The sequence below is a fragment of the Bombyx mori genome, chromosome 8 (assembly GCF_030269925.1).
Source record: "Bombyx mori chromosome 8, ASM3026992v2".
Lineage (NCBI taxonomy): Eukaryota > Metazoa > Arthropoda > Insecta > Lepidoptera > Bombycidae > Bombyx > Bombyx mori.
In genome coordinates, this window is record NC_085114.1 from 12,587,973 (window position 1) to 12,613,620 (window position 25,648).

Below are 25,648 nucleotides of genomic sequence, written 5' to 3' on the forward strand. Positions count from 1 at the left end.
GGTAGAAAGAAAGAGGAACTTATTCTGTTATATTGAACAGTGGACAGCCTTTAAGGTTCAGCAGTAGCAGCGCTCAAAATGTTGATGGTTTCCATGGATTATTTTAATACATAAGATACTATTACGTATAGCACTCTCAGACCGAATAATACAGACTCAAAATATCAATAAAACTGCCAACTGATATCGCTTATTAAGAAACTTGTAACTTACTTTTACATTAATAAATTATTTCTTAGCATTGAAGTTAGCGTTTTACAAACTGTTAGCTTTATCAACTAGTTCTAATTTAAGTCTAATTAGATTATAGCATAAAGTTGATCTTTGATTTAAACAACAACTCTATGATAGCTATGCGCACCATCTTCAATCACATTCCTCATAATATGTTGAAAACATATAAGCTTAATTCGACAAATATTAAATTTTTCAATCTATGATCGAGAAGTATACCGTAAAAATAAAATTAGTAGGTACGTATACTTAATGGTTTTTGGGTTGATTTTGTAGTTTGGTTAGTACGAAAGTGTTTTGAATTCTCTTTGGTAGGAAGCTTTTAGTAGTTATTGGTATTACTGCCTTAAAATTCAGTCTATTGTCATTGATTTTTTGGCGGGAGGGCGAGGAGTGAAGTTGTGTGATTTGTTTTATTTTGTCTATTTGGTGTTTCTTCGGGCTTAAATGTGTAATAACGGTGGCTTATTAACTAATTAGTATCTGTGAAAGTGCACAAATGTGAAAATGAAACAAAGCCACTGAACGTAACTTCTCGGGATCTTCCAAAAAGTCCACTGAAAAAGTCTTATTAAATGTCCACCATTTTCTGAGATTATATTTCATCCTATATCATCTCATCTCATTTCATTTAATTTCATCCAAGTTGATTAATGTCTCAAATCAATCATCTTCATTTCATTTTATTTTAATCGGCCCTCTGGTGTAGTGGTAAGTGACATGGTCACTACACAAGGGGTTCGCGGGTTCGAATTCCGCCAAGAGAAGGTATTTGTATGATAAATATAAATGTCTTTTCCAGGGTTATGGATGTATCTTAAATATATGTATGTGTATAATAAAAATCTTACGTTTATTTCCGTTATCTGGTACCTGTAACACAAGTTCTTTACGAACTTATCACAGGACCAGTTAACGTGGTGTGATTGTAAGTAAAATATTTATATTTTATATTTATTTATATTTAATTTCACTCCACATTATCATTTATCATAAAAATAAGAATATAATATTATGTTAAAATAAGACATGACTTAAAAATCTAAATTACCAGGTCATAAAATCCCTTAGAAAAATATCAGAATGTATAATCTATGATTCAGTCTATTGCAAATGGCCGTCAAACAAATTGATTTGTATTAGAGTTGTTTGTAATTTTTTCTTCCAAATGTGGTGTTATATTAACTTTGTTGAAAGTGATACAATACATTTCAAGCCTTAAACTCGAAAAGGTAAGTAAAAAATGCTCAATTACAAGTATATTTCAAATAGTAATACCTCGTTCCGTTAAACAAGCTTTCATTTGATTAGTGATACTTATAAAGTTCTTCGTTGTAGTAGGCGGTCAGCAATGTCGCTGCCGCCGTATCTGCTGGGGCCCAACCCCTGGGCCACGATGATGGCGCAGCAGCAGTTGGCAGCGGCACAACAAGCGGCGCTTCAAGCGCACGCGGCTGCCGCTGCTGCTGCGCCCCCGGTGCCACCAGCGCAGCCCCCTAAACCAACTCATGTTCCCGAGGAGAAGATAAAAGAAAAAGGTCAGTTTAGTATTCAATGCTATGTATTTATTGTTAGATGTAAACTAGGCATTAGTACGGATATTGATGTAAAGAAGATAAATTATTAGACTAACCTAAAAAAAAAAGGACAACGTATTACCATTATTGATAACCGACTTTTAATATTTCATACAATTAAATGTTTATTTTTGTATCCATTGAAGGTGAATGAATATTTGGCATTCCTTATTGATTTTTGTATAAAAATTAATATTCATACTGATACTTACCATTGATCTCTTGAGTTACTTATTTCAAATCTATACTAATATATAAATCTATAATAGTTTTTACGGATATTCCGTTATAACTACTGAACTATGCATCAGATTGACTTCAAACTTGGTATCCATGTAGAAAATACATGTACTTAATGGATAGGCTAATATTTATATGAGTGTTGGGTTCCCTAATAATAATGTTAATTTTAAATGCCCAGCGTAGAGGGCGAGTATGGCTAGTAATTCATATATTTTATCAAATGAATAGGACACCAATTAAAGGTATGATTCTGTTAGTTAAGTTGGCCAAAATTCATACCCTATATCATATGCAGTATGGAAAGACGGTATATTATTGATTGCTCTATATTTCAGTTATGTATATAACATATATGTAAGATTAAATGATAAGAAAACTAATGAATGATTAGAATCATTGAAGCAATATAACAACCTGGTAAAAATCTATAATAAGAGGAATGTTATTATATTTGTGTACTGATTTTTTCAAGTCAACACTACATAACATCGCTGTTGTTAGCAAATTGTATCAGTGGGAAGAACATCAATATGGTAATTCTGTCAGTTTCATGGGTTTTGTGAAGACTGACATGTTATTGCATAATTTTGTCATTAGGGTAGGTTGCTAAATTTTAATACTAATAATAATCAGGTATTGCCATACTTCAAACAAACAAACATATTTTATTTGTTTAGCTATATTTCATATCTGATTCTTAGTACTAAATAATAATGAAAAAGAATGCCAGGAGTCAGTCACATATGCTTGTTAACAACATCCTACTGAATTTTGCTGAGAAGCATTACTGGTGGTAGGACTCTTGTGAGTCCGTGCGGGTCGGTACCACCACCCTGCCTATTTCTGCCGTGAAGCAGTAATGCCTTTTGGTTTGAAGGGTTAGGGCAGCCGTGGTAACTTTACTGAGATCTTAGAACTTATATCTCAAGGTGGGTGGCGCATTTACGTTGTAGATGTCTATGGGCTCCAGTAACCGCTTAATACCAGGTGGGCTGTGAGCTCGTCCACCCATCTAAACAATAAAAAAAGCAACCGTATCTAACTATGTCTAAGGTGTGTAGCTTCAGTCACATGGTGCAGCCTATCTATAGATCTATGAACACATAATAAGAGGTGTCTGAACTTATCGGCCTACTTAACATTTTACTCTAAAAATTGTCTAACAAGACATAGTGTATAAATTCTGTCTTTATGTCTAGTAGCTTTTTAGAATAAAGCAGAAACAGTAATTTTTTTTTATATTGGAATGTAGAAAATTTCTTGTTAATAATAAGCTTACCCTAAAGTTTTTGAAGTTGCTATTTAAAGATATGGTAGCAATTTAGCAGTTGGGGTTAGATTAATTTGCAAGTGATATATTTCCCTTACAAAGTTTAAATGGAAATGCTGACACTGCACACATAAAAAATGCAAACTTTTTTTTTCTCTAAATAAAAAACATACACATTACTGTATATTCAATTTTTTGATGTTATTTTATCTTTTAATTTAATTTAATTATTTTATTTTATATTACCACACTTTTGCCATTTGACTGACTCGGTGGTGCAGTACTCTGCAGTAGTTAGTAAAAGAAATCAAACAACATAATTGTAGCTATGGAAATATGTAATGTAACATATTTTATTGGCGGAATTCACAACTTTTTGCATTTCAGTTTTTGAGTTTGCATTTGAATGCAGTTAAAAAATATAATGACTTGAGTTAAAATTAAGTCAACAGTAAAGAAATCCTCATAAAAAAGTCAGTATAATCAACATGCAAAATTGTCACTAATTATTTGTATTAGTATTGATATTGTTAGGGGTACAGTACTTTATAACTTATTTGTCCATTCATACATGTGTTCTCACCAAAAACTACATCATTTAAACATATTATCTAGCTTTCTTTTAAAATCTATAAATATCTCTTTGGCTAATTATAAAAATATGAGCAAATTTTTCTAGTGTAAGATAAATAAAGCAAGAATGAATTGAAACTGTAAAATTGTATTTTTCACAGATATGATTTGTTGCATTTGTTTCTATTTAAAAAACTCCTTTTAATTATTTATTGCGAAAATGAGTAAACGAGCTTACAGCCCCTCTGGTCTAAAGTGTTTACCAGTATCCGAATCGAAAAATGAAGTCAATTGTAAATCAGTTGCCCTCGTCCTTCGAGTAAAAACGATTGACTATCTACTTTGCGTTCTTGCTTCTAGTACCCGCGTTCAAACTAACAACACGACATACTACCAGGAAAAAATTATCCAAAAATAAGCTTTTGTGTACATTATTTGCTTGTCTGGAAATAAAAAAAATTTAATTGGCATTTTATCTCACGCAGCTCAGAAATGGCTTCAACTGCAATCAAAACGTTTTGCGGAGAAGCGAAAATTTGGGTTTGTGGATGCACAAAAAGAAGACATGCCTCCAGAACACATCAGAAAAATTATCAGAGATCATGGCGACATGACTAGTCGTAAATATCGCCATGATAAACGTGTATACCTCGGAGCATTAAAGTATATGCCTCATGCTGTCATGAAGCTCCTGGAAAATATGCCCATGCCTTGGGAGCAGATCAGAGATGTAAAGGTTTTGTACCATATCACAGGAGCTATAACATTCGTTAATGAAATTCCGTGGGTGATTGAGCCAGTTTATATTGCACAATGGGGTACAATGTGGATCATGATGAGACGTGAAAAACGTGATCGTCGTCATTTCAAACGTATGAGGTTCCCACCTTTTGATGATGAGGAACCCCCTCTTGACTATGCTGACAATGTCTTAGATGTGGAACCATTAGAGCCTATACAGATTGAGTTGGATCCTGAGGAAGATGGAGCTGTAGCATCTTGGTTTTATGACCACAAACCCCTTATTGACACCAGACATGTGAATGGTTCAACATACCGTCGTTGGAACTTAACTCTTCCCCAAATGGCAACATTGTACCGTCTGGCTAATCAACTACTAACCGACTTGGTGGACGATAACTACTTCTATCTCTTTGATTCAAAAAGTTTTTTCACTGCCAAAGCTCTAAATATGGCAATCCCTGGAGGCCCTAAATTTGAGCCTCTGGTGAAAGATAATTCTGCAGGAGATGAAGATTGGAATGAGTTCAATGATATCAATAAGATTATAATACGTCAGCCGATTCGCACGGAATATAGAATCGCATTTCCATATTTGTACAACAATCTGCCGCACTTTGTACAGTTGTCTTGGTAAGTACTATAGGACTTTTTATTTGTTTGAATATCTCAAAATGAAATCCATGATACCTAGTTCATACAATTTAATATAGGTCACAGGTACAGATAAAAAGTTTTTATGATCTCCAAACTCACAACTAAGCTTTTTTCCAACAGATGCCAAAAGGACCACCCATTTAGTGTCTCATTTGAAACTAGTCACTACATGTGAATTATAATTGATGCATTAAATAAATAATATATTTTCGAATTTATTTTGCACACCCTAGATGTGTTTAGAGTATTTCAATATTACTAAAACAAAATTTTTGTATCTTAAATTCAACAGGTATCACACACCAAATGTTGTGTACATCAAAACTGAAGATCCAGATCTACCAGCCTTCTACTTTGATCCCCTCATTAACCCTATCTCTCATCGTCATTCAGTAAAGTCTCTTGAACCGGTCCCAGAAGAGGAAGATTACATACTCCCCGATGAAGTGTCTCCATTCTTACAAGAAACTGCACTTTACACAGATAATACAGCTAATGGTATTGCTCTACTTTGGGCGCCCAGACCATTCAGTATGAGATCGGGTAAGAACCTTTTTTACTTAAACCTAAAATCTACTGTTCTTTGGTGATTTATGTAGATAAGAAATATTTTTCCTATGGGATTTATAGAAAACAAGAAAAATAAATAAATTTACCTTTTATGAGTTGACCCAGCATAAAGGGTACTTATATCCCATTATAAAATTACCTCATTCTACTTCACAAGATAAATTCAATGGTAAAGTCACTTTGTGAATTAAGAGGAAATTATTTCATGAATGGTAACTAAATATTCCAAGTTATATTCTAATTCACCAGGACGGACTCGTCGCGCAATTGATGTGCCATTGGTAAAGACCTGGTATAAAGAACATTGCCCACCAGGCCAGCCTGTAAAAGTTCGTGTTTCATACCAAAAACTACTCAAATACTATGTTCTTAACTCTTTGAAACACAGACCCCCCAAACCACAAAAGAAAAGGTGAGTTATTGATATATGTTTTTTACTAATGCTGGATTTTTTTGCTTTCAAAATTTATTGAATATATTTTAAGTTCTTTTTGCGTTTTGTATTTGTCTGCCCAATTTAATAAACTTTCGAATTTTTAATGTACCTAATGGGTTACTCTTACGAGTAACGCCAATTTATATTTAACACTCCAGTTAACATTATCTGTTGTTGTAGGTATCTATTCCGCTCATTCAAATCAACCAAATTCTTCCAAACTACAACACTAGATTGGGTTGAAGCTGGTTTACAAGTTTGTCGTCAAGGTTACAATATGCTTAACCTTCTCATTCATCGTAAGAATTTAAATTATCTTCATCTGGATTACAATTTCAATTTGAAACCTGTGAAAACTCTTACTACAAAAGAAAGAAAGAAATCTCGGTTCGGAAACGGTGAGTAAAAATAAACAATACAATTATAATTTTAAATTAATACTTTGCCGGAATTCATTCCCAATGAGAATAAGTACCCTCCCTATTAAAAACATTACGGTCGCTTTAGAAACACGCATACTTGCCTAACATGCATCAAGTCCCCCATAGCCCATGTCCCCTCTTAAGGGCGGGAATGTGAAAAAGAGTTCGAACCCTGGCTCGAAAAAAGTCCAGCCAGGGTTGGGCTTCCCCAATATCGCTTGTATCTTATTTCCTTTCTATATATGTGTTCCTTTCTATATGAAGTAAATAAGATTCAATTTTTCGAAAATTCCATTCTAAAATCGTAGGTAATAAATATAATAATTATATTCAACAGCCTTCCATCTGTGTCGTGAGATACTTCGTCTGACGAAGCTTATAGTGGACTCTCATGTACAATATCGTCTTAACAACGTGGACTCTTTCCAACTCGCCGACGGTCTTCAGTATATTTTTGCTCATGTTGGACAACTGACGGGCATGTACCGTTACAAGTACAAGCTGATGAGGCAGATCAGAATGTGTAAAGATTTGAAGCATTTGATTTACTACAGATTTAATACCGTAAGTGGAAATTAGTATTTGACGAAATTTCCTGGGGTCCAGAAAAAAAAAACAACTTAATTTAAATAAACACAAAATATGTAATGTTTTATGGTACAACTATAATCATAATTTGTGAAAATTTAGAAACTGGAAGTTAGCATGTAAAACTGTAAAAATACAACTACTACACGAATTTACACAATTCAACAAGCATATCATCATTACATCATTACATCAAGCACATGGAAAGAATAAATATATCTAATAGTTTCGCGGGATTTTGTGATTCATTTTCAATAAATATTTTTTAATAATGGTCTAGACTTAGTTGCATCTTGTATTGATCCTCATAAACGAGGGTAATTTTAATAGTAACAGACAGACACTAATAGTAAATTTTTTTAGGGTCCAGTATCGAAAGGACCCGGTTGTGGGTTCTGGGCGCCAGGCTGGCGAGTATGGTTGTTCTTCATGAGAGGAATCACACCATTACTGGAACGTTGGCTCGGAAATTTACTATCGAGACAATTCGAAGGAAGGCATTCCAAAGGTATGTAACCAGCTTTTCCACAGACATCAGATATAATAATATTTCATTATCATAAATTAAGCTTTGAAGGAAAAAAACAAATAACGATTTCAGAACTTGTTGAAAATAAATCATGGGAACAGGTTAAAATATGTTAGTTTTTTTTTCTAATTTTTAAATACGTACTATGTCCTGGAACAGGTGTGGCGAAGACTGTTACTAAACAGCGTGTGGAGTCACACTTCGATCTTGAATTGCGTGCATCTGTAATGCACGACATTGTTGACATGATGCCTGAAGGTATTAAACAGAATAAGGCCAGGACGATATTGCAACATTTGTCTGAAGCTTGGAGATGCTGGAAAGCGAACATCCCTTGGAAGGTGAGTGCAATGAATAATAGTCAATCAATAAAGTCGTTTTAAAATATTTACAGATACGCAAAAGTCTGACTGTGTTCCTGTCTTTGCTAATGTCTACTCAGTATCAGATAAACTGTATGCTCATTTTGTGTTGTATGCTGCTTTGTAATTATAAAAAAGGAAAATTTTAGGTACCTGGACTTCCAACTCCAATAGAGAACATGATTCTTCGCTACGTAAAGATGAAGGCGGACTGGTGGACCAACACAGCTCATTACAACAGAGAGCGTATCCGCCGTGGTGCGACTGTCGATAAAACAGTCTGCAAGAAAAACCTTGGCAGACTAACAAGGTTGTATTTGAAAGCTGAGCAAGAAAGACAGCACAACTACCTTAAGGTTTGAATTATTTGAAAATTTGCATTTAATTTATATTTGGTGGTATGTTCTTATAATGTTCATTACAATGTTTCTCAACAGGACGGTCCCTACATATCTCCAGAGGAAGCCGTAGCAATCTACACTACCACTGTACATTGGCTTGAATCACGACGTTTCGCCCCAATTCCGTTCCCCCCTCTCTCTTACAAGCACGACACAAAGCTATTAATTTTGGCTCTTGAACGTCTCAAAGAAGCGTATAGCGTCAAATCCAGATTGAATCAGAGTCAGAGAGAAGAGCTAGGGCTTATCGAACAGGCGTATGATAATCCTCATGAAGCATTATCTAGGATTAAACGTCATTTGCTCACTCAAAGAACTTTTAGGGAGGTGAGTAATCTGATTTAATTTTCCACATAGGTACTTGGGTGTTTCTAATACTTGTACATATCTAAGGAATGTCAGTAACTGTCCAAAAATATAAAAGCTATTTTTTACACAAACAAAACTTGAAACAAACAAATTGGTGTGTAAATGATTTCATTTTCATTTCATTTTTCATCTGATGTTTTTTACATATATTTTTTCTAATTTCAGGTGGGAATTGAGTTTATGGATCTCTACTCCCATTTAGTTCCAGTATATGATGTAGAACCATTGGAGAAGATAACAGATGCATATCTTGATCAGTACTTATGGTATGAAGCAGACAAAAGACGTCTATTGCCACCCTGGGTCAAACCAGCTGATACAGAACCATCACCTTTACTTGTCTACAAGTGGTGTCAGGGTGAGTTAACTAATACTTATTACTTAATAACTTGTCTAATTACCACAACCTGAGTGCTGCCACCCATATTTAGACTCAGGTCTCAAACTGTTTCTATAATGGTTGTTCATGATTTCATGAAACAAAATGTATCACTTTATCAGTTTTTATTACCACATTTGCAAAATTCGTAAATTATAAATTATATTATTCTAACTACAGTAATAAGTATTATAAATACTAATGCTTGAAATTAAATTAATAAAATATATACTTTTTACATTATATCGTTATTTTTATAAACTAATTCAATAGGTAGATCAAAAAATTATTAAATATACAAAATACAAAGCTTATTCTCTTATAATACTTGAATTCTGTCACCAAACAATACAGAAGGTTGAGCATTAATAAAATGATTGTGATATAATTTTTAATATTAATTCTATCTCACAATTGATCTTGCTATTTGTTCATCATCCTGAATAGGTATTAACAACCTTCAAGACGTATGGGAAGTTGGTGAAGGCGAGTGTAATGTCTTGCTCGAGTCACGTTTTGAGAAATTGTATGAGAAGATAGATTTGACGCTGCTTAACAGGTTGTTACGTCTCATTGTGGACCATAACATTGCTGATTACATGACTGCTAAAAACAATGTAGTGATCAATTATAAGGTGAGGAAAACGGAAAAACAGTTATTTAACATTAAAATTAACCCCCATGTCTAAGTAAACAAAAAAAATGCTAATAGAATCTAAAAAATGAACATACTGTAATAGTAAACAATCCTCAAAAATTATGATAAAACTATTGTATTTAAATTTTTATTAAATTTTCATCATTATTTCAGGATATGAATCACACAAACTCATACGGTATAATTAGAGGTCTTCAATTTGCTTCCTTCATCGTCCAGTATTATGGCTTAGTGCTAGACTTACTGGTGCTCGGTCTACAGAGAGCCAGTGAGATGGCTGGCCCACCACAACTGCCTAATGACTTCCTTTCATACCAAGATCGTCAGACAGAAACTGCTCATCCTATTCGATTGTATTGCAGATACATAGATAGGATTCATATATTTTTCAGGTATGTATAATAATATTTTACGGTCATAGAAATTCATATTCCATTACTATAATTTATAGGTAATCAATATCCTTTCACTTTTTCTTTTAATATTAATAAACGTAATTTACATTGGTTGAATAATAGGTTTTAGTGACTGACAGTAACCTTTTAAGTTACTATAATGATCCAAGCAAGCATAAGAAATCAAGTCTTCAGTTTAAATAATTCATTTTTGGTTACAGATTCTCAGCAGAGGAAGCAAGAGATCTGATTCAACGCTACCTTACAGAGCATCCTGATCCCAACAATGAGAACATTGTTGGTTACAATAACAAAAAGTGCTGGCCGAGGGATGCTCGTATGCGTCTAATGAAGCACGATGTTAATCTGTAAGTTTTAGTTAAGTTAGTGATCATGAATAGTTTATTATGATAAATTTAAATATAATAATTATTATTTATTGATTGAATTAATTTAACAATCAATATTAAATTATTGAAGTAATAGAATACTGAATGAAATATTATATTTTCTATGCAACAGTGGGCGTGCAGTATTCTGGGACATAAAGAATCGTCTACCGCGTTCAGTGACAACTATACAATGGGAGAACAGCTTTGTATCTGTTTATTCTAAGGACAATCCCAATTTGTTATTCAATATGGCTGGATTTGAATGCAGAATCTTGCCAAAGGTAAGTTTTAAGATATATAACCCTCTTATTCTAATCATCATGTTAAATATTTATTGTAGTATATAGATAATACTGTCTACCATGTAACATGAAACTATCATAGTACTAGCAACCAAGACCAAGTTGCCAATTGTGCAGGCTGACGACACTACCTCGGATTGTGCTCCACAAATTCTACTTAATTTTCACTCAATGTGTCCATTACTAAAAGATGTTTATTTATGTAGTGCCGAAGTCAACATGAAGAGCTGTCGCATCGTGACGGAGTATGGAACCTTCAGAACGAAGTGACCAAAGAGCGCACAGCACAATGCTACCTACGTGTTGATGACGAATCCCTGGCTCGTTTCCACAATCGTGTCAGACAAATCCTTATGGCTTCCGGATCAACGACCTTTACCAAAATCGTCAATAAATGGAATACTGCTCTTATTGGTAAATCGAATTTGTCAAATTTTAGATTTTTTCCAACTTTCCTTAGATTCGTTCAAAATTATAGTATTTGATGTAGAATAACTCTGCTTTGGAAAGAGCAGAGTGAACACCATCACAATTAAATATTGTAAATAACTGCTGATATTCGTATTGCAAACAGTACTTATAACGTTTAAAAAAAAACGAATTTATATTATTTCATCAATGTAGAACTTTGCATAAATTAAGACATTATTTATAGGTCTAATGACATACTTCCGCGAGGCCGTTGTTAACACACAAGAACTCCTCGACTTACTCGTGAAATGCGAGAATAAGATTCAAACTCGTATCAAGATTGGCCTTAACTCGAAAATGCCTTCGAGATTCCCTCCGGTCGTGTTTTACACACCCAAAGAACTTGGAGGTTTAGGAATGTTGTCTATGGGACATGTTTTGATCCCGCAGGTGAGATTTTATTTTAAAATTTAATTTACAAAACAGCAATATTTGTTGATGAATTGTATCAAGATTCTTCATAATCGTTTGATAACTTGCGTTTTTTTTTAGTCTGACCTACGTTGGTCAAAACAAACAGACGTCGGCATAACGCATTTCCGTTCTGGAATGTCACATGATGAAGATCAACTAATTCCGAACTTGTACCGCTACATACAACCTTGGGAAGCTGAGTTTGTAGACTCCCAGCGAGTCTGGGCTGAATACGCACTTAAGAGACAGGAAGCTAATGCTCAGAATAGGTAATTTTGAGTTATTCTAATGTCCATGATAGCCAGTACTCTAACAACATTTTTGATTGATTTTGATTTGATTTAACAATAACTTAACTGATCTAAGTCTGTGTAAATTGTAAAAATACATACAAATATTACTTACTCTATAATCCCAATTTAATCATATTTTGGTTGGAGAATTGAAATGATAAATATTTAAATTTAAGAACAAGTGATGAACTGCGTAGGGGTCCTGAAACCAGAGAGTCCCTGTGCTCTGGGGGCAGACCGTGACTATAGACTTGCTGATCGCAATGTACTGTAGCACTGTCTGTCTGAAAATACGCTAACTGATCTAAATAAAACTAATCAAGTTGAATATTTGATTTGAAAGAAGGTATTTTATAAATCATATTTGTACTACAGACGATTGACTCTAGAAGATTTGGAAGATTCTTGGGACAGGGGTATCCCGAGGATCAACACACTTTTCCAAAAAGACAGGCATACACTCGCTTACGATAAGGGATGGCGTATACGTACGGAATTCAAACAGTATCAGGTAAGATTAATTGCACACAACAATTTATTCATATATCTATATATTTGTGTATAAATTAAATTATTTAATAGAAAATGTGAATTAATTGAAACAAATGTTTTCAAAACAGGTCCTAAAGCAGAATCCATTCTGGTGGACTCACCAGCGTCACGACGGCAAACTGTGGAACTTGAACAACTATCGCACAGATATGATACAAGCATTGGGAGGAGTTGAGGGTATCCTCGAGCATACATTGTTCAAGGGAACTTACTTCCCGACTTGGGAGGGTTTGTTCTGGTATGACATAAGACATAATAAATTTACTTATAATCCAAAATGGTTGAGAATTTACTGATTATAAATGATGATGGAAATATAGTATCTGGTACCCATAACACAGGGAATCCTAACTTGGGCTCGATGACCGGTTGTGACCTGTTTCTAGGCTATGTACAATAATCGGAGGCTATTTTTAAGTGACATAAAAAAAAAAAAAAAACAATTATAATGTTTGCAATAAGTGCGCTTTTGTAATAAATAAAACTCATTTACTTAGGGAAAAGGCGTCTGGTTTCGAAGAGTCGATGAAGTACAAAAAGTTGACAAACGCCCAACGATCCGGGTTGAATCAGATCCCGAACCGTCGATTCACATTATGGTGGTCGCCTACAATCAACAGAGCGAACGTCTACGTCGGTTTTCAAGTAAGATCTTCACATTGCCTATACATTACCTTCTCGTGAGATTTTATGATTTTAAGTTTACAAATATGGCCTTAATAAATTGAAAAGTACTTTTATGATTAGCTATGGTTAGATTTATTGAGATTTGGTTGCTTATTTCACGAGTCCTGTCACCTTAAAATATATTAATGGGCAGTAATTTATTCCCATTTCGACTCTGAATAAAATTTCTCTCTTGGCATCTTACTTATTTATCTATAAATGCTAAAGACGATTTAAACAACATAATAGTGTATGTTATGAGATATTCAAGTTTTAATGCATGGATATGATAATGTGATAAATTAATTTTCTTTCAGGTACAACTGGATCTTACTGGTATATTCATGCACGGTAAGATTCCGACATTGAAGATTTCACTCATCCAAATCTTCAGAGCTCACTTGTGGCAGAAAGTACACGAGTCGATTGTTATGGATCTTTGTCAGGTAAAATAGTTTTATTATAATTTAAAAAGTATAACAAATAGATAGGGCACTGTTGCATGCATATTTGGTATTATATATCTAGAGTTCATTTATAGTGTTTTTTTTTGTTTATTGCATACATTGGCAAGTGAGCTCACAGCCGAACTGGTATTAAGTGGTTACCGTTTCCTATACACATATAAAGTTAAAGTGCCTATCCATTTTGAGACATCATGTGAAGCCCTAAGTTTTGTTAACGATTGTCAACATCATTGAACTGGTAGGCAGCGGCTTGGCTCTGCCCCTGGCATTGCTGAAGTCCATGGGCGACGGTAACCACTCACCATCAGGTGGGCCGTATGCTCGTCTGCCTACAAGAGCAATAAAAAAAAAAAAAAAAAAAAAAAAACCTGATTGCTTTACAATAGTAAGAAGCAAGTGATACTTACACGTGCGAGCTAACACTACGCCCTGAAAAGCATATTTTGTGGATTTAATTTTTATTTTAAGATGTTTACTAACGTTTGCATTATGTTGGTGAACACATGTTCAATAAGTACTTCACTAGAAATATAACTTCCTGTCGGATTTGTACTCTCAGTTAGTCCCAGTGCTCAGCATAAGTACTGTCACGACGACACAATGGCTACGATTTCTATCTCTCTTAATACTTTAGGTTTCGTTCCCTAAACATAGTCGTAACAACTATTTTATCACAGGTATTCGATCAAGAACTTGACGCCTTAGAAATTGAGACGGTACAGAAAGAAACCATTCATCCTCGTAAATCTTATAAGATGAATTCATCATGCGCCGATATATTACTGTTCTCAGCCTACAAGTGGAACGTGTCCCGACCATCCTTATTAGCCGATACAAAGTAAATATTCAATGAATTTTGATGTTTAATGAAACTATAGCTATGATATTTCATTGAAATTTTTTATAGAATAATGTAAACATATTTTACAAATTAAAGTTATTTGTATTGAGTAGAATTGAATGAATAAATAGAATACAAGCCTACAGTTTTCTTGGTGTGATATTTTATTAGAATACACATAGTGTAGAAGCATTTTTTTTATTACTTAAATTGTATTAATCCACAGGGACACAATGGACAATACAACTACACAAAAGTACTGGCTTGATATACAGCTTCGTTGGGGTGATTACGATTCTCACGACATCGAAAGATATGCTCGTGCTAAATTCTTGGATTACACTACAGACAACATGTCTATATATCCTTCACCTACCGGTTTGCTGATCGCCATTGATTTGGCCTATAACTTGCACAGGTAAGAGAAAGTAATCCTAAAGATTTTAAATTTATATAATATATTAGGAATCACATCAAGAATTCATACAATTGTCTTTTTATAGCCAAGATGCTCTTCATGTCTTACCTGATCTGAATGAATATGTCTCCGAACCTCTTTGAGAAGGCCAGCACAGTCTTTCAAAATGCGGCAGAGCCATATTTCTGAATTATAGTTTGACACAAAATAAATAATGAAAATTTTACCAAATCAATCATTTTCGATAGTAATTTCTAGACAAAATATTTAATACTCATTGAAGTTTACTTGAGAAGTTCTAAAATAGTTTAAATAAGTGTCATTATTGTAGTAAACAAATACAAATTATTGTATTACCTGATGGTATTGAGTTTCAGAATTAGATCAGTTTGTATTTTAGTATAATCAACAAAGTTATAAAAATAACAATTTTTTTACAGTGCATACGGTAACTGGTTCCCCGGTTGCAAACCTCTTATTCAACAAGCGATGGCCAAGATAATGAAAGCTAATCCTGCCTTGTATGTGCTTAGGGAACGTATACGTAAAGCACTGCAATTGTATTCTTCAGAACCTACTGAACCTTACCTCTCCAGTCAGAACTATGGAGAATTGTTCTCTAATCAAATCATTTGGTGCGTATATTTATATATAAAAAATGTATATTTATTTCGACTATCAATTTTGAACAAGATTTTTATGTACATATAACTTTTTTTTTTCGAAACGTAACATAACAAACATTAAATTTATTCTTTTCTGATCACATTAATTTTATTTTATGAACAGGTTCGTTGATGACACGAATGTGTATCGTGTAACAATTCACAAAACCTTTGAAGGAAACTTGACAACTAAACCCATCAATGGAGCCATTTTTATATTCAATCCCCGAACTGGACAGCTATTCCTTAAAATAATTCATACTAGTGTATGGGCAGGGCAGAAACGTCTTGGACAGGTTTGTTTTTTACTTTTGTTAATAGAAAGAAGAGGCTAGAATATGATCCCCATTAAAATCACCTACTAAATTCGAATTAAACTTATATATTTCATTCTAATCATCTATTTTACTTATGATCTTAAATGTGGCTGGTTTTGTGTTTTTTTTTCTTTCTGGAATATGATAATGAGTAGAATATGTATGTTGATTCATTCATTAAATATTCATATGCATGTTGCATTGAAATAATTCATACCAAATATCCTGAAAATTTCGTAAATGTTAGATAACTGCTAGAAAACAAAACTTTGGTTTTTAGCTTGCTAAATGGAAGACTGCAGAAGAAGTAGCTGCCTTAATTCGATCACTGCCAGTTGAAGAACAACCAAAACAAATTATTGTTACCAGAAAAGGAATGTTGGATCCACTTGAGGTAAATAAGATAATATCTGAAGTTTGTTTTATTAATCAAAATATCATACTAACTTTAATAAATATCAAATAAACTCATTCATACAATACAAATATGTAAAATATACTGTGAAAAACTTTAAACAATCCATTAAACATCCACAGGTCCATTTACTCGACTTTCCTAACATTGTAATCAAGGGTTCCGAACTGCAGCTGCCATTCCAGGCTTGTTTGAAAGTGGAAAAGTTTGGTGACCTCATATTGAAGGCAACTGAGCCTCAAATGGTCTTGTTCAACTTATATGATGACTGGCTAAAGACTATATCTTCATATACTGTAAGTTATGTTTCTTCAAAAGATAAATAAATACATTTCAATATTTTATAATGAACATATCTTATAATCAAAATGATGAATTGCGTAGGGGTCCTGAAACCAGAGAGTCCCTGTGCTCTGGGGGCTAACAGTGACTATGGACTTGCTGATCGCAATGTACTGTAGCTCTGTCTGTCTGAAAATACGCTAACTGATTTAAACAATATACACTGAATAAAAGTGAAAATAATAATTGAAGAAAAATTGTTAAATATTATAATTTGTTAACACCTAGGCCTTCAGTCGGCTTATCCTGATACTCCGTGCTTTGCACGTGAACACAGAACGCACAAAGGTCCTCTTGAAACCTGATAAAACCACTTTCACGGAACCTCACCACATTTGGCCCACTTTAACTGATGATGATTGGATCAAAGTTGAGGTTCAACTGAAGGACCTAATATTAGCTGATTATGGAAAGAAGAACAAGTGAGTTTTCAATAATAATATAAATCTCTTTATTGTACATAAATACTACTACAAATTCGTAAAATAAATGATCAGATAAATGCCCATTAAGTGTTTTTGAAAATTTAAAACAATATATTAATTTTTTTAATTACTATTTTATCTTGTAACCAGGAGCCTTAATACTTTAGCAGTATTCATAACTACATTAAAATACATTAACTTTTAACACGATTTTACTAACAGTGTAAATGTGGCGTCGCTCACACAATCGGAAATCCGTGACATCATTCTTGGTATGGAGATATCTGCACCCTCTGCACAGCGTCAACAAATTGCCGAGATCGAAAAGCAGAGTAAAGAACAGAGTCAACTTACCGCGACCACAACGCGTACTGTAAACAAACATGGAGATGAAATTATAACCTCAACGACGAGCAATTATGAGTCGCAGACGTTTAGGTGAGACTTTTTAGGAATTCTTTCTTTCACATTACTTTTATGGCTATGATTATATGATCTTCCACTAATTGTATGGGGCATGTTTTAATTTGGATGGTTTTTCGCAGCTCTAAGACTGAATGGCGTGTCCGTGCGATATCAGCCACCAATTTACATCTTCGTACAAATCATATTTACGTGAGTTCCGATGACATCAAGGAAAGCGGATACACCTACATTCTGCCGAAGAACCTACTTAAGAAATTCGTTACCATTTCCGATTTAAGGGCACAGGTAACTTATAAATTTTACCTTATGAGCTACCAGTGAAACCAGGCCACACTGTTGTGATTATCCCTAAATATGTAAAATATATGGGATATTTCAATTCTTTTCAATAATTTGTTTTAAAATCAACATTATTAAAGAATGTACAGCCATCACATGGTCATGTGTCCACTAACGACACTGATCCCCTTCAAGGAGACTATGTTACTTATCTACAAATGATGGCAACAAAAAATACAAGACATCTCGGCTGTCCAATTTCAAAACCTAGTATCTGACAAATTTAAAAAAAAGTGTGTTTTTGCATTTTTCGACCTTGTAGACCATTCTCCACATATTAGGATAGCAAAAACCCCCAAAAATTTGTAAAAAACGAAGTTACACAAAGTCGGAAACCTAGTATCTACAGTAAAGGTTTTCAAAATGCAAAAATTACAAGATTAGAACATAGTATATAACATCAACCATTTTAAAAACCTAATAAGTGCTTGTAGTTACTTGGATTTAAAATGGTTCATGCAGATACTAAGGCAATGAAATGGTTGAAATAAACGTCAAAACTCCCGCGAAACTTTAGTAAGTGAGAAAATCGTTGCACGTTGTTCGTGTTTTTGTCTATAAAATGAGTAAAAATCAGTTTTATAGGTCGAAATTGATCTTGAATGCTTTAAAAGAACAACATGGTGAAATGTAAGTACGCTTCAGTGTGTTTTATTATTGTCAAGGTTTTTTGTTTTCCAAAATTGCAACCTACTACGACACATAAAGTAAATGAAGGTGCAAATATTCCAGAGGATGTTAAAACTGCATACGGGGATCACAAAGCTAGAGCAAGTAAAGCAATACAAAAGTATCAAGAAGATGCCTCCCTAGAAAATACTTCCTCTGTGAGATACTATTCGATGGATTTACAAAAAGTTATGTTGTTACCCGACATGCCTAAAGTCAAAGAATCGTTTTTCTTGAGTAGAATGATAACTTTCAACTTGACATTTGCACCAATCAGAAAGAAAACGAATGTTAATAATATTTGTATTCTATGGCATGAAGCCTGTTCTGGACGAGATGCTCATGACATTGTTAATGCAATTGCAGCAATGATCGAAAAAGAAAGAGATTTTAATCATTTGATATTGTGGTGTGATAATTGCAGAGCTCAAAATAAAAATTGGATCCTCTTTACATCACTTGTTACTATAATAATCTCTGGGTTTTTCAATTTAAAAAGTTGGACTTTGTAATACCTACCTAACTAAAGATCACACAAGCATGTCGCTGATGGAGTTCATGGCAATATGGAGAGGCAGATTAAAAACAAAAGATGCTGTGTACGATTTTGAAGACTATAAGAATGTAATTTTGGGTTGCAAATCGCATATTGAAGTTATCGAATTCGAAAAATCGTATGAGTGGGTAAAAAAGAAACGCATACCGCGACGCAATGATGACCTTGTTCCCATTAATAATTTTTTGCTTAGTTCTTTGGTTGAAATAATATTTGTAAATGGGTGCCGTAATATGTTTTGAATGATTTTTAATCTCCGTATTCCGAGTTGAATTCTCTTATTAAAAACACAATCTCTTGATCATGCCAACCTTAAAAAATATTCCAAGAGGCATTAACGAAAGTAAAAAGGAAGGCATAGTAACAACTTTATTTAGCTTAAAGAAGTTTTGGAGAAGAAGTCTTGGCAAAGTGTACCGATTAATAATAATCCAGTTAATTTAGTTTCTAGTGGACAAATATTAATAACCGAATAATTTATTTTTATTTGACTGTTTTCAAATATTTTGAGTGATTATTTTTTGATTTTTTACTGTGAACAAATAGTGTTTGGTTTCCGATTATGTGTTTTTTTTTTCTTTTTCATTAAAACTGCTTATTTCTGCCCATATTTATGTTGTTTTATTCTGTTTTTTCTTACTATGTTTAAAAAATTGCATTTAGTTCCTACTCAGTAAATTCAGACCTAAATGAAAACAAAGCAAGTGATCTTACTAAGTCTATTAATTTGCGTTTATCCCCACTCATTATATTTTAGAATTAGATGAAAACAAAGCAAGTGATCTTACTAGGTTTTGAAATTGTCACACTCAAAAAGTTTGATCTAAGAAAACAATCTTTTTATTAGTAACTGCTCCTCTACGCACATCTTTTGTGATAGACGCATGAAATCTACTTTTTTATAAAGCCTGTTATGCACCTCAAATTTTGCAATCACTCTCAAGAAGGTACGACTAATATTATTGAAACGGCACGCTGTCAAAGATATGAAATTGTTTTTCGGCTCTCCTGTAAAATTTAGTTTTATGCAGATACTGGGTTTTGATATTTCACAGCCGATCTGAGCACACAATTCACATTTAATTTACAAAATATACATTATAATTTAGTTACAAAGTCAACTTATCGTTCATACTATTTTTAGATTGCCTGTTATTTGTATGGTACATCACCAAGTGATAATCCAATGGTACGTGAGGTGCACTGTGCGGTACTGCCTCCCCAGTGGGGCACACATCAACAAGTACATCTGCCGAAACACCTGCCAAAACATCCCGCTCTAGCACACCTGCAACCTCTTGGATGGATGCACACACAACCTAATGAGTTGCCCCAGCTATCACCTCAGGTACGCCGAAAAGTTACTAAGTCACAGAACTTGCTCAGGCAATATTTTATCATTTATAAATTATAGAAAATAAAAATTAACATAGATGGGCAGGTACTAGGATAAAACACTAGGCTATGGCTGACTTTGACCTGTTATTGAAGCTGATGAAGAATGAATGATCATAAATATATGGTTGAAGCCTCATAACATCAATGTACATACTAGCAATTGAACAAGAATTAGAGGAAATTAGGTAGGAAAATGAAGAATAGGTGATACATTTTTATCTTTAAATGCTCTAGATGAAAATTAGGAGTAGTAAGTACTCTATAAGAGTCAAATTCGACCAGGGCACGCTTTTTTTATTCCTTATGTATGGAGCAGTCTCAGGAACTGATTGTTTCACTAATAGAAGACTGTCTTTTAGGAACTAGACTAAATTTTCGTTTCACAAAAATACACGTTCGTTTCATTCGCCCAAGACGAGGATAATCTGGCTTGTTCAATAGAATAAATTACAATATTTTCAATTGCAGGATATCACTACACATGCCAAAATCATGTCCGATAACTCATCATGGGATGGCGAGAAGACTATTATCATAACTTGCTCATTCACGCCCGGCTCATGTTCCCTAACTGCGTACAAACTTACACCAAGCGGATACGAATGGGGCGTGAGGAATACTGATAGAGGAAATAATCCTAAAGGCTACTTGCCGAGTCATTACGAGAGAGTGCAGATGTTGCTCTCAGATAGATTCCTGGGCTATTTCATGGTGCCGTCGCAGGGCAGTTGGAATTATAACTTTATGGGTGAGTAGTATTTTACTTAAACAATTGCGATGCATCGCGGTTCTGGTTCTATTTTGCGGTATTTTTGTTTTAAATATTAAAATATTAAGGTTATTTATATATTTCTACCGATTGACCGCAGGCGTCCGTCACGACCCGAATATGAAGTACGGTGTGCAACTCGGCAACCCTCGCGAATTCTACCACGAGGTTCACAGACCGGCGCATTTCATGAACTTTGCTGCTATGGAAGATGCTGCAGCACCAACAATCGCCGCTGACAGAGAAGACTTGTTTGCATAAATTTAATCTAGAAGCATTTTTATTGCGTTTCACTTTATGTTATAATAGAAATAAAAAAGAAAATAAACAGCTATTTAGCTGTTTATATATTATGCTTTCGATTATTTGTCCTCTTTCGTTTTATATGAGTGTGTAATAGAATAAGGATAATATGTGTATTAGCATTAAATAATAAATTTCGATAATTACTAATTTTTTTTTTCTTTCTTAATTAATGATCACAGGACGGGCTGTGGACCCGTTTACCCACTTCGGCTAAGCTGAAAAGTGAACTTGAATTATATAAAGAAGTAGATTTTTTATGAATTTAAACCAATTGGAATTGAAAATAGTATGAAACAAGGAAATCACTGATCTCGAACGTCATAGAGCGAAATCGGTAGAGTTGCCAGCTAAAATCGGCATATATATACCTAAAATCGGTATTTGACAAAAAAGTACAATAATCAATCAAACTCGTGTATTTATTGAACAAAAAAATTACAGACTAATTTATAACAATCATACTTGAGTATAATAGGGTGCCGAGCCAAAGTTAAGAAGAAGAAGAGTATAATTATTTTTTATACCAATATTCTCTGGTCATAGCCGCAGTCTACTTCGAATTAATTTCAAAATCATAACAAATAGCTTTATTAAAGTCGTTTTGCATGTAATAGACCAGTGATTGATTCAGTAGACAGTCTATTTCGCTGTTTTGTTCTCAAAAGATGAATATGTAAAAATAAACGTTCAGCGTTAGCGGATGAATGGGGAAGTGAAAAAACATTAAAGATGAAATTAGACAACAAACAGACTATCTTGCAGCCAGCCTGGAAATTCTTCTTCCCATTCTTTTCTATAATACTGTACATATTTTTGTTGGCTCCTCGTCAGACGACATTTGAACCTATTAATCTTATTTTGTTGGCACTCTAGGAAAGTTACTCTCTCTTCAAAGATAAGAAAATTAATGAAAAAATTAAACCGAATTCCTGTTTATATAGATTAAGACAGGTAAATTCCCGAGCCCTTTATAACATCGAACTGTAGGGCACAGGGTTATTCCCCAAAATATATGGAACATTCTGCACTAGGTCCATCCATACTAAATATTGAGGGATTCCCCGTAATATTAAACACAAATGAAAAGGCCTACCAACATAAAATTGTAAAATCGGTAGGATTTCCATGTATACTCTGAAATCGTAGAAAAATCGTTATATTTCGGTAGAACAGAGCTCATCTCGGTAGAAATACCGAAAAATCGGTAGGTTCGAGACATGATTTAAACTCTTAGACACATAATATATTTGATCTTACATCTTGTTAATAGCAACTGTCGTAAAACAGTAATATTTCGCTGAAATTTTGCTTATATCAGTTTGTTCCCTTTGTGCTTAAAATAAAAATGATGGCGAGAACTAAACTTGAGATGTAAATTAAAGATAAGATTTTTCGGAAAACCTCAGGTTTTAATCAATGGGAATTAATGTGAAAAATCTATTCACAATTTTTTTGTGTACCGAGTTAAAAAGGTGAAAGTGATTTTTTTATATTTATTTTATGATTGTTTTTTTACTGAAACAAAAAAAAAGTGCGATCCCCGTGAGCGAATACGCATGTGCTTATTTCATAAACGGACGTAGAGTATGTATTCTTGCGAAGAAACAATTTACTTCGCTTTGTTTTTCTTTAAGTAAGTATATTAGTATGTATTGTATGTAAGTACTGGTGCTAGGACCTCTTGTGAATCCGCGCGGGTAGGTACCACTGCCCTGCCTATTTCTGCCGTGAAGCAGTAATGCGTTTCGGTTTGAAGGGTGGGGCAGCCGTTGTAACTATACTGAGATCTTAGAACTTATATCTCAAGGTGGGTGGCGCATTTACGTTGTAGATGTCCATGGGCTCCAGTAACCACTTAACACCAGGTGGGCTGTGAGCTCGTCCACACGTCTAAGCAATAAAAAAAAAATGTATGTATATTGGTATATATTTCTTATTATATGTAAACGGTATATATTTTATTTATTGTATGTATATATTTTCTATAATAATGCATTATCTATAGTACACCGCAACATACCTACCTGCTATATTTTTATATTTTCCAGAATTTCTGTAAATTGAACGGTTGCCTGGAAGAGATCGCTTTTAGCGATAAGACCGCCTATTGTACAAATGTACCGTGATTGTTTTTTGAATGTAAATTGTGTTTTGGTGTGCAATAAAGTGTATTCTCTCTCTCTCTCTCTCTTTCAGATTCGATTCACTAGTTTCGAGGAGATAGTCGATCTTTTTATAAATACAAATCTGTTTTGTGTATCATCACGAAGCCTTCCTTTGAGTTAATGTGAATTTAAATTTTCATGTTTATTATTTTAACAAAAAATGTTTGGCAGTATGATTGCAAACTCTTTTTGTCAGTAGACAAGTGAAAATCTATATAAAAAACTTTGAAAAAACTTACAAAAAATTTTTGGCGGGAACGCGAGGAGTGAAGTTGTGTGATTTGTTTTATTTTGTCTATTTAGTGTTTCTTCAGGTTTAAATGTGTAATAACGGTGGTTTATTAACTGTTTAATATCTGTGACAGTGCACAAATGTGGGAAAATGAAACAAAGCCGCTGGACGTAACTTCTCCGGATCCTCCAAAAAGTCCACTGAAAAAATCTCAGTAAATGACCACCATTTTACTGAGATTATATTTCATCCCATATTATCTCATCTAATTTCATTTAATTTCATCCCAGTTGATTGATGTCTCTAATTAATCATATTCATTTCATTTCACTTCATATTATAATTTTGCATAAAAGTATCCCATTTTATATCAACTCATCTCATTTCAATTCGTATCATGTCATGTTTCATATTATTAATCAACTTCATTTCATTTCATAGTATCATATTTCATAAAATAAAAAAATATATATAAAAGATTAGGCTGTATGGTACGACACCTTTGCCTTTCCATTTGGAAAAATAAAACTACTACTAAAACTTACAAAAAATATTTTCGTACTAATGTGTGAAACATAGACTAAACACTTAATGTGTGAAATTTACTACAATTTACAACAGTAAAGTGCTAATTAAAAAATGGGTGATCACGACGAATTTGAAGACAACCAATTTCCCAATAACGACGAATTCATTCCATACGTTACGGCCGGTAATCTTGCTTCAAAAAATGGCGCTAAAGTAACACTTTGGGGAAAAGTTACTAGAGTTTCAGCTAGTGAAGGATTTTATGTGAAAACCGTAGACGATCAAGAAGTATTGATACGTTTGAGGAAACCTTTAGATGAGCCACTAGAAGGATGGTATGAAATAATCGGCGTATCACAAGGTAAAACTGTACTGTGCGAAGATTATGTTTCTCTGCCGGACAACATTACAGCAAACATTGATATTGATGGTCACAAAGCTTTGGCCAAGTTATTAGCGGCCTTAGATGATCCTTGGAATCTTGGAGAGAATAGCCATACTGAATTAGAGTACTGAGATTTTCATTTTAAACTGTGATGTATAACTATTAAAAATGAACCCTACATATATTTGTAAATTTTCATTTGTACTGTGTCTGATAACAATTTGAAAAATAAATTAAGTTTTCAGTTAAAATATCTTCGTTCTTACTTTGATAAGTACAAAAGTTCCAAATTTGTGGTTAAAACAATTCGCAACTATATTAATACAGACCGAAAAATTCTAATTTGAATAAGCTTTTTAAATTATTTGACTTAAGTGCATTACAAGATAGCTTAATGACATAGATATGAATTTTCCGAGCAGTCTATAGCAGTAAGTTTTAGTGAAACCCACAAGATTGTTAATGTCTATAAGCATTGGTCACCTTACCTT

General features: G+C 33.7%; 2 protein-coding genes across 2 annotated transcripts; both read left to right on the forward strand.

Moving 5' to 3' along the window:
* Positions 1 to 1,572: 1,572 nt before the first annotated feature.
* LOC101745188 (pre-mRNA-processing-splicing factor 8) lies at positions 1,573 to 21,994 on the forward strand. Its single transcript, XM_038012428.2, has 34 exons — positions 1,573 to 1,772; positions 4,383 to 5,271; positions 5,588 to 5,838; positions 6,115 to 6,277; positions 6,482 to 6,699; positions 7,061 to 7,287; positions 7,675 to 7,819; positions 8,000 to 8,181; positions 8,352 to 8,558; positions 8,640 to 8,930; positions 9,138 to 9,330; positions 9,799 to 9,986; positions 10,163 to 10,401; positions 10,626 to 10,772; positions 10,927 to 11,077; positions 11,305 to 11,512; positions 11,754 to 11,959; positions 12,062 to 12,252; positions 12,652 to 12,787; positions 12,897 to 13,066; positions 13,326 to 13,473; positions 13,812 to 13,940; positions 14,639 to 14,799; positions 15,029 to 15,220; positions 15,661 to 15,855; positions 16,010 to 16,181; positions 16,483 to 16,596; positions 16,740 to 16,913; positions 17,188 to 17,381; positions 17,607 to 17,822; positions 17,930 to 18,095; positions 20,519 to 20,722; positions 21,241 to 21,520; positions 21,642 to 21,994. Exons 1-34 carry the CDS (start codon positions 1,586 to 1,588, stop codon positions 21,800 to 21,802), a joined length of 7,095 nt encoding a protein of 2,364 aa, XP_037868356.1. The 5' UTR covers positions 1,573 to 1,585; the 3' UTR covers positions 21,803 to 21,994.
* Positions 21,995 to 24,814: 2,820 nt separating this feature from the next.
* Rpa3 (replication protein A3) lies at positions 24,815 to 25,408 on the forward strand. The gene has a single exon (NM_001043475.1). The coding sequence runs from the start codon at positions 24,884 to 24,886 to the stop codon at positions 25,286 to 25,288; it is 405 nt and encodes a 134-aa protein (NP_001036940.1). The 5' UTR covers positions 24,815 to 24,883; the 3' UTR covers positions 25,289 to 25,408.
* The last annotated feature ends 240 nt before the right edge of the window (positions 25,409 to 25,648 follow it).

Coding starts and splice junctions, on each gene's coding strand:
- LOC101745188 (XM_038012428.2), top strand. CDS start 1,586: ATGTCGCTGCCGCCGTATCTGCTGGGGCCCAACCCCTGGGCCACGATG. Junction 7,820..7,999: donor CGAAGGAAGGCATTCCAAAG/GTATGTAACCAG, acceptor GTCCTGGAACAG/GTGTGGCGAAGACTGTTACT. Junction 10,773..10,926: donor ATGAAGCACGATGTTAATCT/GTAAGTTTTAGT, acceptor TCTATGCAACAG/TGGGCGTGCAGTATTCTGGG.
- Rpa3 (NM_001043475.1), top strand. CDS start 24,884: ATGGGTGATCACGACGAATTTGAAGACAACCAATTTCCCAATAACGAC.